Source organism: Neolamprologus multifasciatus, chromosome 15 (assembly GCF_963576455.1).
Source record: "Neolamprologus multifasciatus chromosome 15, fNeoMul1.2, whole genome shotgun sequence".
Classification (NCBI taxonomy): Eukaryota; Metazoa; Chordata; class Actinopteri; order Cichliformes; family Cichlidae; genus Neolamprologus; species Neolamprologus multifasciatus.
Window position 1 is genome coordinate 18,554,775 of NC_140453.1, and position 19,398 is coordinate 18,574,172.

Consider the following 19,398-nt stretch of genomic DNA (forward strand, 5'->3'; position numbering starts at 1 on the left):
GTACTGTACTTAAAGCCTGATGGCGTTTTGTGCTTTAAACTGCAGAAGAATGATTGATTATCTGTTCACCTATTAAAAAAACTCCCCTCTCTAATCTGCAGAGGTTTTTAAACATGCATGCACTACTTTCCTTCTTATTCATTCACACCTGCGAGCTGCTGTGCATCAGCTGTAGTCAAATCATATCATACAGAAACACACTGATCTGGAGGTGCATTTACTGCATTAAGTGTCACATTTGAGTGTGTCTGACATAGTAGCTTGTGTGGGTTGCTTTTTTCTGCTTCAGTGTGTTACAGAAAGAGCCTTCTTTCTTAATCAGCATCTTTGAAAGGGGGAGTCCCCTACACATTGACTGTTTGCAGATGTAGTCATCGCAGTCCTCCACATGTAATGGCAGTTTAATACACTCATCAATTTCTGGTCAGCATGGCTCCAGCCCCCACATTTTCCACATACCACTTAAAGTCTGGCTGGAACAGAAGTTAGATAATCTCTAGCATCAGTTGAAGTCATAAAAATATGACTTTAGGTTGGTGGATTGCTCAGAAGTGGGCATGACTTGAATGTAAGAAGCACAAACTGACTGATACTGAGCTGTAGAAAAAAGAAGTAGGAGGAGGATAAAGGACTCAACAGTTGTAAGCAAAATTTTTGCCACCTAAGATCCAAACGCACTCCTCCACCTATGATATCCTTCCCAGCCTCTGCCAAATGCAAGCCAACAGTTATCACTAAGGTTAGTTTAATGTCCCAAATCATATTTTATTGGATCATTGTAAGATGAGTGCTCACATTTTGCAAGAAAAAGACATTATGTTTGGCATTTAAATGATTAGTACTGGGTTACAGAAGTAGATTTTTTTTCATCCATCTATTCATTTTCCTGTGTTTATCCAATTCAGGGCTGGAGCCTGTCCCAGCTTTGGCAGGGCAAGTCCAGGGTGACCTGTCCAAGGTGGGTGCACCCTGGACAGTAACATAGAGTTGCAACTTAACAGCCTGTCTGATGTACTTCAAGCTTAGATATAATGACACTTTGCTGTTTTTAAACAAATATCTAGTTTGTTAGCGCTTCCATGTGGGTATGAAACCAACTCCAATTTCTTCCAAACCTTGTGCTAACTTTGCATTACCTGGTAACCTGTGCTGTGTGGGCAGATATAACAGCAGATTTAACTCTCTGCACTTCTACATCCTCCATATGTCTTCACTGTTCTTGAATGCTTCACCAACCTCTTCCCAACAGTTACCTGGCTAGTTAGCATTACCCAGCATGCCTTTTGTTGATGTCATTTTGCAAATGTGTTATTAGTGATTTTTCCTAATAACACTTACCAGAGTTGGGGCAGTGATTTTTGTCTTACAGTAATAAACTAAACTAATACATTTAAACCACTTGGAAAGCCTCAGCATGCACTTTATCTGTTCACCAGTAGGGCGGGATTTTAAATTTTTTAATCATGAATGAAATGATGGTACATTTGGTAAGTCAGGCACTAACAGCCACCCAGCCTCATATAGTGATGTGACCCTTTATTCAAAATGCAATTTTTGAACTTTTCTCCAGCAAAATATATATATAAAAAAACAGGTTAAAATTTCAGGGAACCAGTGCTTGTTTCTGGTAATTGTTTCAGAAACTATTGTATAAAAACATTTTGGTTTAAGACTGTGACACCTGGAGTGGGTGTAAAATTTATTAAGTGCCAGTTTTTAAACAGAACTTAAATGTGTTTTTCAAGACTGAACATTTAATGTGTTATGAAGTTACGAGGGTTCACAAATGCTAGAAAAAAGGTGACTTAACAAAACAAGAGATTTCAACCCACCTCTGTGTATTTCAAGGGTCTGTCAATTTGGAAAAATGGTGATACTTACAAGGAAACATTTTCCATGACTTTAAATATGTCAAACAATCTGCTAATTTTACAGTGCCTGGTGGAAAGCAGGACCCACATTTATTATGAGAATGTTGCTGCTGTATTTGTCGTTTACTTTTACCCATTGTGACTATGCTCCTTACTACTCCTTTTCAAGCTTTATTCTGAGTTTGAACTGGCATCCATCCAATCTCTGTTAGTCCAACAGTAAATAACCTGTGACTCGTGTTACAGAGCTGCATTAGCATTGTAATAATTACACTGTGTGGTATATTTCATCACTACCACTGACTTCAGGTCTTTGGCAGTTCCCCTCTGTCATATTTCTCTCAGCATTCATTCTCTAACCACTTACTTTGTGTGTATTGTGTGTGTGTGTGTGTGTGTGTGTGTGTATGTGTCTTTGTACCGACTGAACTCTGTGGCAGAATCAGCAAGTCAATATAGCTGATCAAACAGCCCCAGACAAGAGGAATACTGAGTGAACTACTCAGAAGGAAAGAGTGTGTATAATCTGTGTGTGTGTGTGTGTGTGTGTGTGTGTGTGTGTGTGTGTGTGTGTGTGCGTCTGCATATGTGTGTGTGTGTGTGTTTGTGTTGATACCAAAAACCTTTGTTGTGAGGTCATTTAGGCAGGTCCTCACATTTTATAAGGCAATAGGTGGGTTAGGATTTGGTTTCAGCGCACAAAGGGTTGTAGTTATGGTTCATTGTGATGGTTGAAGATTAGGATAGATTAGATTGTCAGTTAGTGCCCTCATAAATATAGAAAAACCAATGTGTGTGTATGTTTGTGGATATGCATGTGTGCAGGAGAGCAGGTCTGATCATGCTTTGATGTCTGAGCCCTGACAAAGCGAGCAGGATGAATGTGGGTCCTGCCAGACACAGGCACACAGTCACACACTCACACACAAATGTGTTTCCATATTCTCTGTGGGGTTTACTTATTGACACTGAGCATTCCCTTGACCTAACCCTAATGATCACAAGTGAATATTTAAGCTTAACTTTAATTACTTTAAACAGGAGAAAAAAAATCAGATTACTCAACCAGTCTGAAAGTAAGAAAACAGACATAACTGACAAATCAGCAAATCATATTTTAAATGTCCCTGAACTGTGAGGCATTTTGTACAGCGTATATGGAGCAACCCAATTCCTACATCATTACTGCCTCAAAACTTGTTAGTTTCCATCTCACTACATCTTCTAGTGGCGGGTGGTGTTGCAATATCTTAGTAACACCAGTGAAGTTCTTTAACCGACTACCCTACAAATACACAATGTAATGACTGAGTTGCAACATTACAAACTGGCAATGTTGCCAACTTTGCTTTGTGGCTGACAAACAAGCAGACAGCACAGAAACTTTTCTACAATGTTTAACCTAATTCTAGATGTTATTATTGTATTACCCTAATTAAATATTTCTACAATGTGTAACGCTACTGCAGTGCTGTACTACATACATATCCAGGATGTCTTTTCCTTCTGTGGCTTCTCTTAATAACTTCAGCAATCAAGCTAAGTGGTTATATAAAGGTGGTTATCAATTGATAAATCAGCCCAGGTATTCCTAATCTTGGCTTGCATGTACAGATCTAGTAACTGTAGAACAATTTTACAAAGGAAGATAAAAGTATAACAGAAAAATACAGATGTTAAATATGTAATTCAGACTGAAACCAACAAACAAAGCTGCTGCACACAAATCAGCTGTGTGTGTCTGAGAGGTAAAATATAGTACTAAAAGTACTATATGCATGTGTGTGTGTCTGTAAGTGTGTGAGAGTATGTGTGCTCTGTGCACTTTAGTTAGTAAGACTGGAAAAGTGCTCTATAAGTAAAGTTTATTGAAACGAGAAAAGAAAGCCAACAGAAATGCCTACTCTGTATCAAAGTTAACAGACTGATTTGGATTACAGTCTTTTTGATATATAATTACAACTGCATGTTCAATTAAGTTGTAAGGTTGTTTATATATGTATGTGTGTGTGTGTGTGTGTGTGTGGTTGTTTGTGAGGCAGTTTTAGCATTGTTCTTTCAGCTGCAGTGGTCTAAGAACAAGTGAAAGAAGCTGAAAGAACAACAAATACAAAAGCAAACATCAAACCACTTACCTACATTTTATATAAGACGGCAAGTAAAAGGCTTAAGTGCCCTGTTTTCACTTATAAAACAAGTTTAACCTTCTTTGCACCAACAGGAAAATATAGCAAGGAATAAAGTTGCTTATAAGAATTGCTGTCTCGTATTAATTTTTGTGAGTGAAAGTCAAAACTGTAAACTACCTCTAAAAGACCCCTCTTCTAACTGTGCACTTAGGACCACAGGCTTTTCCAGCAATGGTAACGCCTTTTTCCACAGAACTGGCTGGTCATTAAGCTGGTTTTGTAGTTGCTGCTGTCTTATCTCACGCATAACCTACTGTAGGTGTGCATGGGAATGTACCCCCTATAAGAATTCATCTAAAAACTCATGATTAAACCTGAAGTTATCTATTGGAGCCAACTCATCCTCTGGGCTTTACTTTTTTCTGTTAGTAATGTGAAACTTAAGCAGAAATAGGAGAGCTTTTATGTATAGCTGGGGTGGGCAACTCCAGGCCTCAAGAGCCAGTGTCCTGCAGGTTTAAATATCATCCTGGGGCAACACACCTGAATCAAATGATTAGTTCATTGCCAGGCCTCTGGAGAACTTCAAGAAATGTTGAGGAGGTAATTTAGCCATTTAAATCAGCTGTGATTGATCAAGGATACATCTAAAACCTGCAGGACACTGGCTCTCAAGGCCTGGAGTCGGCCACCCCTGATTTATAGGCTAGCATTTATTTGGCCAACTTGCAAAGAATAAACAATGCATCATCATCAAATTGACTATTTACACACATCCCTGAAGTTTTATGCTCCCTGTAGTGAGACAAGTCCTCCAAGGTTGGTGTGCACTCAGGTTAAAGTCCCCACCAGGACATACAAATATGAAAAGCACAAATACACAATCACACTGTGGAGTCTGACCAGGAATTGTGTGGATCTCCAGGGTGGAGCTGTCAGTAACTATATAGAGCAGAGATGGGTCGAGAAAGCCTCAATTTCTCCTCTCTCTCTCCACTTGTTCTCTTCCATCAAAACCACACTCTCGCCTGTACACACATAATATTAGAGTAATGATGATGGTTTAATGGATGATTAAATTAGCCTTTGTCTTTGTTTCCTTCATCATTTCATTGCTTTGTTTTCCTGCTGGTTAGTATTTTTTTCTAAGTTAAGATAGTATTCCCCCTCCTCCTCCTATTTCCTCCTTCATTTTTATCCCATTTCTTCCTTTCTGCTTCAACCATGTGTGGAGCAGCTGGTGGGTTATTATGCATTTCTGTGTGTTACTGTAGATTAAAGTAGTTTGAAGTACAGTAGGACTACAGAGTTATATTGGAACACTTCCCAACATTTATGCAATGCTTCTACGTGAAAATCCCCCTCAGTTTTTTTTATAAATAAGGAAACTCTCCTTGCACTATAATAACTAGATTCAATCTTAGGTTATGCTAAACTATAATTATTTAAACTGCTTGACTCTTAGCTCAGTCAGACTATGCATGTCAACCAGACCTTTTGATTCACTTTTGGTGCATGTGGAGTTTCGTTTGGTTTCTTTTGGTGTTTCCGTTTTGCATCCAGACCACAAAAAGGTCACAGATGGATTGCGAACAGATTGTGGTTGGCATGGCTAACAAAAAAGTATCATGACATGTGGCTGGTGGATAAAAATGACAATTTTGGTCACAACATTTAAAATAGCAAGCAAAAGATCGTGTGGTGTTGAGTTCCTATGTGCAGTCATACAAATATGATCCACTCATATAAAAGTAAAAAAATCTGCCAGAAAACACTCAAACTTTACCTGATTATAATGAGTAAGGGAAACAATGTCAGGTACAAAGTGTGGTCATTTTGTTTGTGTTCATTATACCTCTACATCTATCACCGATATCCTAAAAAGTGCCATAAATTAACGGCACTAATGCATTTTTGTATCACCTGACTGTGAGGAAGAATTAAGAATTAAAAAAGATAAACGACACGTTTTGGGGAAATATTTATTAAAAGTGAAACCTATATACAGCAGTGCAGATGTGAAAGATAAATAAATAGATAAATAAATAAGTAGATAGACCAGCTTGTGAGTTGTACATGGACAGTAGTGGAAATGACCAACGGTAGCAGGTATGACAGTAGTGCAAAAAAAAAAAAAGACGGTCAACAGCATTTAAGATGTGAATGTAACTTGTGAGAGTGTGTTATAGTACAGGGGTATGAACTTAAATTATTGAAAAACAAAGCCTATACTTTAAAAAAACTAAACAAAAACCCAAGAACATGCACAGTTGTGTAAAATAATGTTTTCAGAGGATTCTTGAGGTATACATGCTTAAAAAAACTACGTACGCCCCCATGATTATAGAACCACCTTTAGCAGCAACAAATTAAGTCATCATTTTCGGTATGACTTTATCATTCTACTTTATCTGCTGTGGAAGAATTTTGGCCCGCGTGTCTTTGCTATGTTGCTTCATTTTATTGAGGTTTGCAGGCATTCACCTATGCACAGCTCTCTTAAGATCCTGCCATAAGATTCAACCATTCTGTGTAGGTTTGCTATTTCTGATTAGTAATTTGACACTCAATTAATTTGTAGTCAATGAAAACAGAGTATATTGACTGCTACAGACGACTTTTTAGGAGATAAGCCTTTTTTTTAATGTCTTCATTTATTAATGTATATTTTAATTTTCAAATAATGAACATGCACCTGTATGAAGATTCAAATAGCATTAATAGAGTTTTTGAATCTTTCCAACTTTATTGAAGTTGCAATTCTGTGATCCATACTAGAACAATTATATATATGGTTTGACCCACATTTACTGATTCCTTTTCATTTTAATGCCTATTTCGCAGCTAATTCATTACGCATCAAACTTAAGGCTGGACAGAATGTTTTTTCTAGAGCATCGTACTGAAAACAAAAAGCCATACAATCGATAACTGCACTCATCACCACTTATAGGTTGCAATGAAAACACTGCTAACATGAAAAATGATAGACATACACTTAAAACACTGAAATTAGTCTTTAGTTATGTAAAGCAGTACAGACTTGCCTTGGGATTCCTGAGCACTGATTTCTGGGAGGTTATTTTGTTTTGCTTTTTGCACACTCAGGGTCAGATGGAGAAGGTCGTGGGGTAGTTATAGCCCTCAGGTTGTATATTCCCAGTGTGTGAGGACTCCCTTTCAATCTGGTTGCCAAGCTGTGTTGGTATTAAATGTGTATATTGACTGTATCTTATGATCTGGTAGCTAGGATAACACAAACTATGGATGCATGTATTGCAATTTTTCACAACAGGAGGGTGCGGGACTTAAAAACATAAAAATATTGGGGAAATCTGGGTGGTGTGCTTTGATGTGACTTGTGCATAGTTTTGACATTTCTCCTCTTATTTGCTCAATTTAAGCAAAAATACCTGCAGTACACATTTCCAGGGTTTTTACTGGCTCAGATTGGGCCTTTTTGTAGGGTTGGGGGATGCACATAAGCGCAACTGGTTTGCATATAACTAAGTTTAATTAGTCTTACCAGAAGTCTGTACATTTCTTTTCTTATTTCTGGCCATTTGATAAGCAAAATTGTACTTTCAAATCATAATGAAAAATCCCACTGTTTCTTTGGTAGATTCTATAATTTTTATATACAGGAAAAACACAGATTTCTACAACAGGTATTTGCCTATTTTCACATCTTACACTTTAACAATACATGCAGCTACTTCGGCTGTACATCTGTAAAACATAAACACAGCTGGCATGTATTAATTTGCTGTAGTGTGATTGCTTATTCTATTATTTTGGTTCACCATTGTTTTATTGTTTGTTACATCCTGTTCTCTGCTGAGCCTACCCTTGGGTGTAATCAAACATTTCATCCAACTAAAAGCTGCCCTTAGCTGGATTGCTGCAATGTATACACAGTCAGTTTAAAGTTTGTCAGCTGTAGAGTAAAGTCAGGTACTTTCCAGGCTGTCTGTCAGTCAAGATCAAGGCGACGATAGATTCTGAGAGAAGAGGAAGTGCAAAGAGAAGTTGTTTGAAAAGGTGAAAGTTCCACTGTGCTAAAAATAGCTTGCTTTTCGATGCATTTAGGCCTGCTTGCAGCGCATTTGTGGCCTTTTTCTTCACTATAAACTATCATATAAATATCAGCACATCTTTAAAGCTGCATTAAGCAATATCCACCTATTGCTTTTCAATCAGGTCGTAGGCTTGGTTCAGTGAAGCTTAACCAGTGCACCTGCTCTTGCAAAAGGAAGTGTATAACCAGCTGACTCAAGCCGGCTTTACACTTTCTGTGTAGCGCTAAATGACGGAGAGGCGAAGAACGGCGAGCACTTATAGCAACCCAAAGACATCCAGATATTTTTCTCAAGAGTCTGTGGACCAAACCAGGGCTGAAATGAATTTACATTCAACATGTGGCCAAAAAGATGACTGCAAACCCAGATTCCTCTGTTTCTGCTGAATGTGTAAGTAGTTGTTTGCTTAAAAGTTAGGAGCTGGTTTAGTGTTTTCTTTATTGTTTAATGCAGCTTTAATTTCATATTTGGGTTAAAATGATAAATGTTAAAGGCCACGTGCTCACATCAAGGGCACGTCATGGTTCACAGGATAGACAATGGTGTGCTAACTTTTTTTTAATTTCATTTTATTTATCTTTTTATCATTTTCAGCTTGTTTAATTCATACCACGTGTTTTGTTCACATCTTTTTAATTTATTTTAGCTAATGTATTATTATCAGTAGATATCCACAATTTTTAATATGCTTTTTATAGTAATACACAAATGTATTATTTCAAATAGCAAGTTTCACACTAAAGTCAACCACTTGGACCAAAGTTGTTGACTTTAGTGGATTGGTTTGATTTATGTAGTGTGAGTTTGATGTGTTTGTTGTAATTAATTAAGTCTATTAAACACTATATTTATGAATAGTTCTCCCTTTAGCATTTGATTTAATTTTAATAAGTGCTGACGAAGTATTATGAGTAATCTTTAAAGTATTTTTTTTTAAACTTTTATAACTCTTTGATTCTGATTTTGATTCTAACTCTGTAAACAAATATAAAGTGCTACCCTGTCACTATATGGAGTCTGGAGACCCTGCTTGATCCCACATTAAGTCTAAGAACCTGGTGGTCTATAAATGTAGATAACTCTTTGCTGTTATTTTACAAAAGGGCAACAGCATACATTTAAAGCAAAATAGTACATTTTAGCTATTATGTATGCTGTAAGGCCACCAGAAATCTAACTTTGGATTACAACCTTGTTTCTGTTTGACTGCAAGTGTTAAAAGTGTGTGCTGGAGTATTTTAATGTGTCCCAAGGCCCTTTTAGTCACCTTTTTGCATTATCTGACTTTTACAGGCCGCCTCAGCTGCTCATTACAGCCTTTGCATGCCTGTTAGCGTAAGCTAGAGTTAGCGTAGCATTTGAGTTTGACATTCACCTCTGGCTCTGCACTTTTTAACCAACGATCTATAAAATCTTTTAGCAGCACACACACATGCACACACAAACACACACATATTAAAAAAAAAACCCTGCTGTGTCCCCTGGTTTAGCATTATTAAAGCTGGTCAGCTAATGGATTAGCCCCTGAACTAGAGGCAGAAGATTGTTTGAGTTCATGGTTCACGAGTATTACCATATTGATATTTTGCAGTGTAAATTCATTTGTTTGAAATTTTCATAACTCTGTAAATATATATACATTTAAACTTGTAGGAGCAGTTAGGATCATTTAGCACTGTTATTCACATCAGTACAGCCACCCCCCCGTCACCTCAAAGGTGTGTGTGTGTTTGTGTGTGTTTTAATGGTACCTGGGGGTGTTTATTACAGTGATCCTGTGCAGACGCCCTCTGCAGACTAATATGTGTGTGCAGTTTTGAAGTAGCTCTTTGACTGTGTGTTTTTAGGCATTTGTTTTATGTGTGGGTATAGAGCTTGCACATGTGTGTGTGTGTGTGTGTGTGTATGATTATTATGTCTGTGGAACCCTTTGATGGGAGTAGACAAGGACGTTCAACAGTTTTCTCATACCTAGACTGTGCACTGTGTGTTTCCCAGGAGATGGCAACCTCTGACCCCTGTGCAAACGCCCCCCCAACTCCGCCTGAGGAGCCGGCGCCTTCACCCTCCCCTCGCAAGAAGCGCGGGCGTCGGAAACAAGAGCCAGCGGAGAGGAATAAGGGTACAGCTTTAATGCTCTTTGCCCATATATGATTATTACCTTAGATTGAACAGCATTCGGAAAGGTTCTGCTAATTTTCTTTCAGAATAAAAACTTTAAACAGTTTATTTACAACAACAAATGTTATCTTTTGTGTAATTTATCTAAAACTTTACCTTTCAAAGAACTTCCATGTTGCAGCTTTTAAGGGAATGGTAACTGTACATAAGTACGCTGGGGCAAAGTGATGAAAACCACGTCTTTACATCTTCATTAAATCTCTCGTTAAACCTGTACAAATGAGCCATTTCCTGTAACTTTTTTTTTCCCTGCAGACGAGCCAGATGACAGAAACTGCGACTCCCCCAGAGAGGTGAGAAAACAAGTGTCTGCAGCAATTTTGCATGTTTTCTACATGGTTAAATCAATCACTCTCATGGTATACGCAATATATAACAAGCTTTTTGTGTACATGCAGGGAGAGACTGGGAGGCTGCGGAGAAGGCCAGTCCCCAGAGTAACTTTTCAGGCTGGAGATCCATACTATATCAGCAGGAGACAGAGAGAAGAATGGCTCAGCCGCTGGAAGATGGAGGTGAGCAACGGAAAAGCTTGTATTTACACTGATATACGTTTATTTAGGAGCCCAGTTAGAGCAAATATGCTCCGTAAACCTGGGTAACTGGAGTTTTTGATGGAACTTCTTGTCTTATTTATTGTAAAGGTTTTACAGGTGGACCAAGAAGATTTATAAACTTTTGAACTGGTTTTATAGATGTAGGATGCCCTTTTAAAGCAACCAAACTACAGTGGAAATTAGCTGTGGTTCGCTTTGTGCGATGCTGAGTAATCCAGAGAAAGAGGGAAATCCCCTTGAGATATTAAATCAACCTTCTTGACAGAATTGCGTGCTGAGTAATATTGCTCTGAGTGTTGTCACGATTTACAGTCTCACTTTATATGTTGGTGTTCTGTGTCTGTTAAACTTTTACAACCCCAATTCCCAAAAAGTTGGGATGCTGCGTAAAATATAAATATAATGATTTTCAAATCTCATAAACCTATATTGTATTTACAGTAGAACATAGAAAACATATCAAAGTCATTTTGGATGGGAGCATTTGTTGCTCTAAAACCTGTATATGTTTTTCTGCACTGATGCTGCCTTTCTGGATGTTCTTCTCCCATCGTATCGTATCGTATCGTATCGTATCATATCGTATCATATCGTATCATATCATATCATATCATATCATATCATATCATATCATATCATCAGAGATGCAGAATTTTGAACTGATTGCTAAAAATAAGTTGGATGCTTCCTCTCCTTTTTAGTCTGGAGGTTCCAGTGTCCATAATTACCAATAAGAATTTCAAATTTGACCACAGAACAGTTTCCCACTTCATCTCAGTATATTCTAGATGAACTTTGGCTCAGAGAAGATGCCATTGTTTCTGAATCATGTTCACACATAGCATCTTCTTCATGTGATAGAGATGTAATTTGAATTTCTGGATGGCACGGTTCCTGAGCTCATGCAGTGATTTCCATGATACAATCAAACCTGTTTTAATGCAATGTGGCCTCAGGGCTCAGCTTTATACCTCGTGCACATAGATCGCTCCAAGCTGCTGAATCTTTTGATGATATTATGTATTGATATTCAGTCTTTGCAATTTTCTATTGAGGAACATCTGTAAATGCAGTTTTTTGCAGACTGGTGAAACTCTCGTTACTTCTAAGAGACTCTAAGATGCTCTTTTTTATATATACAATCATATTACTGATAATTAGCCTATTTAATTCAACATGTTCCTGTAACTGTTTCTGTTTAGTACCTCTGACTTTTCATCCTTTTTTTTTGCTCTGTTTCAGCTTTTGAGATATGTTGCAGCCATCTAAATTCAAAATGAGCTAATTTCTTTTCAAAAGATAGTAAAGTGTTATAGTTTAAATATTTGGTATGTTTTCTATGTTCTACTATGAATAAAATATGGGTTTATGAGAATTGCAAATCGTATGAATTCTGCCTATATTTACATTATTTACATTTTGCGTTACGTTCCAACTGATTTTGGAATTGGGGCTTTATTTTACTCAAATAAAAATGAGAGAAAAGTCCAAACATTTCCTGTGACTGTTTTTTTTTTCATTACGGCAAGGATTCCTTTAGCTGACTTCACCCACATGGCACACTCTGACATCCTTTACCTTCTCTTACACATCTTTTGCTGTTACTGATGCTGCCTCCACCTGGCATCCACCTGTAGGCTCTTTCACTGCCATATGTTTCCCCGAGGGGGATGTTATTAATGCTTCCTTGAGGGGAACATCAAGGTCAGAGGTCGATCGTGGCTCAATGAGTTGGCAGTTCGTCTTGTAACCGGAAGGTTGCCTGTTCGAGCCCCGGGTCGGACAGTCTCGGTCGTTGTGTCCTTAGGCAAGACACTTCACCTGCCGCCTACTGGTGATGGCCAGAGGGGCCAATGGCACGATATGGCAGCCTCGCTTCTGTCAGTCTGCCCCAGGGCAGCTGTGGCTACAACTGTAGCTTGCCTCCACCAGTGTCTGAATGTGAGAGTGAATGAATAGTGGAATTGTAAAGAGCTTTGAGGGCCCCAAAAAGCGCTATATAAATGCAATCCATTATTATTATTATTAGATTCAAAACATAAATGTTGTACATATTTTTAATTTACATAATCTATACCACATGTGTTATTTGGGTAACCTGAGATATAAAACAAGGATTCAGGGTATCTGCAGGTCTGAAAGGTCTTAAAAATGTCAATCTTCAAACGCTAGAAGTTTCTGGAAAGTCTTAAATTTTCTGCAGCTCCCTGTTTTTTGGTGGAAACCTCATCGATCTGTTTGATTTCAGCCAAACCTTTCTTTGGACCTGAGGGCAAAAACTGCACCTAATACTCATAGACAGCCAGATGTTAGTGGTCTAGTCAGACATTCACTCACAAAGCCAGAAATATTGATTATATTATTGTGATAAAAGCAAATCCACATTTTTTGGGGGTTTTATTACAACCACCGTCATGCTTTGGGGTGTGTTTGGGGTTTCTTTGTGGCCTTTCATGATCAACACCATGTGACTGACGGTTTACTTCATTATACAATCCTTGTGATTGGACAGCACACAACAGACACTCCAAAGACACAGACTGCAATTACCTGACTTCCATTATTTCAGTAAAAACAATGCTTTTATGTCATTTCCGTTTATACTGGGGAGCCTGCTTGTTAGTACTGCCAAACCTATCACTTCTCAGACACCCAGTGTCACCATTAAAGCCCTGTGGTTCAGACACATCAGTGAATTAATGAATTCAGTGGGGTAAGAAATTATCTCCAGAATCAGAAGTCATGAGTCTGACTCTTCCTTGTGGCTGGTTATTTATTCACAAATGTCATTTTCATCTCTCAAGCAAAAGTGTTTTGTTTCTATCATTTTGTTCAAATTGGTAAAATTGTAAGACAAAACCTCCTGTGTCCAAATCAAGCCCCACAGGCCAAATCTGGCCTTCTGGAATTTTAATCCAGCTCACATATCTCTCTAGGTTCTTGATCAATTTCAGCCTTTCTAGTTGTAGTTGCACAGCAGCATGCGCCCCATCCAAACTAAACAGAGAAGTACACACCTGCAAGTAAAACTAACAAAAGGCTCAGCCTGATAGGGATCAAATTGTTTTAGATCTACTATTTCTCCTGACTAAATGTTTTAAAGCCTAATTCACGGACTGGTTAATGGTTACATATTGAACAAAAGGTTGTGTACAAGTTCAAATAGTAGCTAAATGTTCAATTAAATTGGCTACACTTGGCTTTAAAATGCACCTTGATCAGTCAGTTCAGTGCCATAAGTGTAAATGTTGCGATTCAATCACTGGTGGTCTGGGATACATTTGGCCTCACACATTTTACTGTGTAAAAGCAAAAGTTTTACAATGTGTCCCCAGCAAAGACATAACAGGAAAATATTTTATCAATAGGGGACTTTATTTGGTCCTTTTTGCAAATTGCAAGTGTGTGTCATTCCAGTCTAAACAGTTGGAAAAGCCTTCTTGAAACATTTTAGGGTTTTTTGTGCCAATGCTTCTGGAACAAATCTGGTGCTTTATTGGCAACAGATGGCTGTGTGAGGCTTTCTGCCTTTCTAGAGGAGGTGAGGTAGACAGTAATGATTTCTGAACACCTTGGATGCATATAGATGCATGTAGACACTGGTATCAATACCTCAGCTGTCCTCTCATGATCTGATTGGCCAAGGTGTGTGTGTGTGTGTGTGTGTGTGTGTGTGTGTGTGTGTGTGTGTGTGTGTGTGTGTGTGTGTGTGTGTCTTTTAGGTTAGTTTAGTTTTGTTTGTGTTCTTTGTAGAGGTTCTTGTCCAGCTACATTAACTGAAATTACACCTGCAACTGCTAGCAAGTATGAGAAATGGGTCTTTGTAAATTCACTTACCTCCAAATAATTGTTTAGGTTTTTTTTCCAGCCAAAACCTTTCAGCCATTTTGACACTTAAAGTTGTATAAAAAAAAAAGTCTTTAAAATCATAATGTTACACAAACCCTGCACAGTATTTAAATAATACTGTAAGAATAACAATAATTAGCTTATTACATGCAACTGAGCTTTGATTGGAACAAGTGTCGTCTGAGACCTCTTTACTGGGGTTTGCTCTTATTCTGCCCCGTTTGTCCAGTGTTAGCAATTTCTTATACTTGTTGGAACTTGTCGTAAGTGTGAGGTGGACATTTGTCTGTTTTGGGTCAAAACACTGACATCTGGAAAGATTTTTTTCTTGTCAGCATTCAGTGTGTCATTATGTTATTTAACTTGACCTCTTTGGGCTTTCTGTTCGGCCTTCATCACTTTACTGTGTTTGCAGTCACCCTGCTCTGCTCTGCAGAGTTTGTTTGTTTACACTGGAGGGGAGTGGACTTCCCCTCCACGACTTGGCTTGTGGAAGATGACCTGTTTCCTTTCAGTATTACAAGCTTTTTGCAGCAGCATTTACCCAACAGTTGACACAGTGAAAGTGAAAATAGCATCTTTTCCTTTCCCGTAGACTCACATGCACTGTTTGTCCACCAAAGATATTTGGTTGACATTGGTCTGAAGTGTACCAGTGGTGCAATTTAGATGTAATAAACGTTTGTGTGAAACAGTGTCTTTTTTTTCTCCTGTGTAGCCTTCCAGCCCCATCACATTTTCTTTCAATGAACCCTTCCTGTAGGCTTAAAAAGTTGAAAGTGACTGGTGAGTCCATGGATATTTGTGATCTGTTGAAGTTTAAGCTTTCCATACAATCCACGTAGACATTCTATTCTATTCTATTCTATTCTATTCTATTCTATTATATTATATTATATTATATTATATTATATTATAAGAGAGGAGTGTTTTCTTTAAAGATCCTGAGTACTTGTAAACAGCTGTAATCTTGATGTCCCACCCATTTGTCCTTTACTTTTAAATATATATCTCGATTTTTCTCCTCTTTTTACAACATTATCACATCCTCTATAACTTTACCTGAAATCTTGGGACATTTAAAACAGGAGTTTATTTTCAGCCTGGTGTGTGTATGACTTTAAATATCTTAAAAATGTACCAAATAAATTTAGTATGTGGTGTCAAATATATTTTTATATCCAAGTCATCATTTCTATTTATAATTAGCACTTTATAGTCAACTGCCAAAGTAGGCTTGCTGCGACAGATGGTGCATCAGCATCCAGATTTCCTGCGTATTATGGAAACAAAACAACGGTATTCAAAAACACTTTAGAAAACCTTTATTTTAGGAAGATGTTCTCAGCAACATAACATTGTTCTTAGATTGTTCTTATTCTTTGGTGCATCCCTGCACTCATTATTTAATCTGTTTCCTTCTAAAATCATCATTTTGGTTCAGTGTTGAAGCTCTCTTCTACTCGTTTGTCTTCCAGCTGCAGCTACAGCTGCTTGGAGCACAGAAACCTGCTGAAAACAGGTGCAGCTTGGTGCTTGCGAGGCAGACAGTAAGCAGGTGGACAAAGTGAGTCACTAGGAGGTGAATTTGGAGAAATATGTAGCAAAGAGAGAAACAAATGATCCCCTTTGGAACTTGTGATCAAAATAGAGTTTAAAGAGAGAGAATTTTAGACTTACCCACCAAGTACCTTCATAACTGACACATAAGTGACCAGTTGGTAGTTTAACCTGCAGGTTTGACCCAGCATTTGTGAAATGCTTATATGTGAGAGTAGTTGACTGAGGTCATAGTTATAGTAGTAAGCACATAGTAATTCAAGGAAAATGCTTGGCTGGTTAACTGTGCTGTAACCACGAGCAAGGCATATAGTGTGTGAAGATGACCTTAAAGTGAAAAAAGAGAATGACTGAAAGAGACAGGAAGTGTGTATGTGTGCGGTCGTGAAAAGGAGAGAGAGAAAGTCATTAAGGCTTATTGACACACACAAGGACATGAGCGAGCGCGTGAGAAAAAAGCAACAGCGTTTGGAAGGAAGAAAGCGAGAGTGAGCAGAAACCACACGTGGTTGCATTTCCCTCGTGTTTGAACTTGTTCTGCTGTGCAGTCAGTTTTTGATGGACACAAACTTTGAAGCCTGCTAGACGTGACAGGAGATCGCTTGAAAAGAGCAAAAAGAGCTTTAAATTACTTCATAAACTATAAATCAGCTCTGCACTGGTGAAAATGACGATTATGATTTAAAAAAACAACAACTTTCTGCTTAATTGGAGCATATGTAAACACATAAAGTTGGTCTAACTGATGCCAGCTTGTCTTCAATCTGCAAACTGTTGCATGTGCATATGACAGATGGAGAAAGAGAAAGAGAGGTAGAGTATGCCTGGCTTCCTGTCAACACTATCCTCTCACTTACTGAGTCATTAGCAGCTCTCCAAAGCTATGTTTGTATTACATGAGTCTAGTGGGACTAATAGGAAAGCTCTTTAAACTTTAATTTATCCAAAGGTGGCCTACCATGCTATCAATATCTGCTGAACTGTTGTACAGGTCACTGCTAAAGAGGTGATTTTTAATTTTAATGAGACTTTTACATGGATAATTAGACGATAGCATAAAAATACTCATTCCCAGCACAGGCTCATTTTAAAGTCTCAACATTGGCATTTTGGCTATTGCTGTAGTGTTTTTGTTTTGGAGCCAGAATACTTGGACCAGAGGATCCAAATACTGTATGATTAACAAGATACATCGATAAACTGTATAAACACAATGCACAGGCACAAATAACTGCTAATTAATGCAGACAAAGAAAAATAAAAGAGTAAATGCTAAAAGCAGAAACCTGGACAGTCTTTATGACACCAAAAAATTATTATTGACATAATTTCTTTTCATTAAGAAGTGACTGAAGCTGACTGACTGACACCTGTCAATCAAAGCACACATGCCACTAACTGTAAGCCTTAGTAGTCTCCTAATCAGTGAATAATTAAAAATTAACTATTCACAGAGACAAAAACTTCTTTGTATCAGTCCGTAAACATGCTTCTTAGTGCTTTAAATTTATGCATTTTAACATTGGAGTCTATGGGGATTGACTTAAAAACAAAATGCCTAAAACTGATCATTTAGAGCATCTGAAGCTGAGTTTTTAGCTCACATGGATTACTGGTATATACAGTGGGGCAAAAAAGTATTTAGTCAGCCACCGATTGTGCAAGTTCCCCCACTTAAAATGATGACAGAGGTCAGTAATTTGCACCAGAGGTACACTTCAACTGTGAGAGACAGAATGTGAAAAAAAAAAAAATCCATGAATTCACATGGTAGGATTTGTAAAGAATTTATTCGTAAATCGGGGTGGAAAATAAGTATTTGGTCAATAACAAAAATACAAAACTCAATCTTTGTAACATAAAACCTATTGTTGGCAATAACAGAGGTCAAACGTTTACTATAGGTCTTTACCAGGTTTGCATACACAGGTAGCTGGTATTTGGCCCATTCCTCCATGCAGATCTTCTCAAGAGCATTGATGTTTTGGGGGCTGTCGCCGAGCAAACACGGACTTTCAACTCCCGCCACAGATTTTCTATGGGGTTGAGGTCTGGAGACTGGCTAGGCCACTCAGGACTTTCAAATGCTTCTTACGGAGCCACTCCTTTGTTGCCCGGACGTGTGTTTTGGATCATTGTCATGTTGGAAGACCCAGCCTCGTTTCATCTTCAAAGTTCTCACTGATGGAAGGAGGTTTTGGCTCAAAATCTCACGATACTTGGCCCCATTCATTCTGTCCTTAACACGGATCAGTCGTCCTGTCCCCATTGGCAGAAAACAAGCCCCATAGCATGAATGTTTCCACCCCCATGCTTCACAAAGTAGGCATGTGTGTTCTTGGGATGCAACTCAGTATTCTTCTTCCTCCAAAACACGACGAGTTGAGTTTATACCAAAAAAGTTCTACTTTGGTTTCATCTGACCACATGACATTCTCCCCAATCCTCTGCTGTATCATCCATGTGCTCTCTGGCAAACTTCAGACGGGCCTGGACATGCACTGGCTTCAGCAGCGGAACACGTCTGGCACTGCGGGATTTGATTCCCTGCCGTTGTAGTGTGTTACTGATGGTGACCTTTGTTACTTTGGTCCCAGCTCTCTGCAGGTCATTCACCAGGTCCCCCGTGTGGTTCTGGGATCTTTGCTCACCGTTCTCATGATCATTTTGACCCCACGGGATGAGATCTTGCGTGGAGCCCCAGATCGAGGGAGATTATCAGTGGTCTTGTATGTCTTCCATTTTCTGATGATTGCTCCCACAGTTGATTTTTTCACACCAAGCTGCTTGCCTATTGTAGATTCACTCTTCCCAGTCTGGTGCAGGTCTACAATTCTTTTCCTGGTGCCCTTTGAAAGCTCTTTGGTCTTGGCCATGGCGGAGTTTGGAGTCTGACTGGTTGAGGCTGTGGACAGGTGTCTTTTATACAGATGATGAGGTCAAACAGGTGCCATTCATACAGGTAACGAGTGGGGGACAGAAAAGCTTCTTACAGAAGACGTTACAGGTCTGTGAGAGCCAGGGATTTTCCTTGTTTGAGGTGACCAAATACTTATTTTCCACCCTGATTTACGAATAAATTCTTTACAAATCCTACCATGTGAATTCATGGATTTTTTTTTCACATTCTGTCTCTCACAGTTGAAGTGTACCTCTGGTGCAAATTACTGAC

At 38.5% G+C, this 19,398-nt stretch overlaps 1 protein-coding gene and 1 long non-coding RNA gene across 12 annotated transcripts in view; both read left to right on the plus strand.

The window, feature by feature from the left end:
* Positions 1–19,398, plus strand: part of LOC146501913 (DNA (cytosine-5)-methyltransferase 3A-like) — a 101,763-nt gene that overhangs the window by 32,030 nt on the left and 50,335 nt on the right. For 5 of the 11 annotated variants that reach the window (XM_085132428.1, XM_085132431.1, XM_085132430.1 and 2 more), the window contains exons 4-6: positions 10,078–10,201; positions 10,516–10,553; positions 10,659–10,775. The exons of 3 other annotated variants lie outside the window; for them this stretch is intronic. In XM_085132428.1, coding sequence (XP_084988554.1) covers positions 10,078–10,201; positions 10,516–10,553; positions 10,659–10,775 — 279 coding nt within the window. Of the gene's footprint in view, positions 1–2; positions 10,202–10,515; positions 10,554–10,658; positions 10,776–19,398 lie in introns of those variants that run through there. 3 more of the 11 variants (XM_085132435.1, XM_085132433.1, XM_085132436.1) reach the window with 3 other exon arrangements.
* Positions 10,782–18,013, plus strand: LOC146501914 (uncharacterized). Its single transcript, XR_014869291.1, has 2 exons — positions 10,782–11,409; positions 11,460–18,013. It is a non-coding gene; the product is annotated as an uncharacterized LOC146501914 (long non-coding RNA).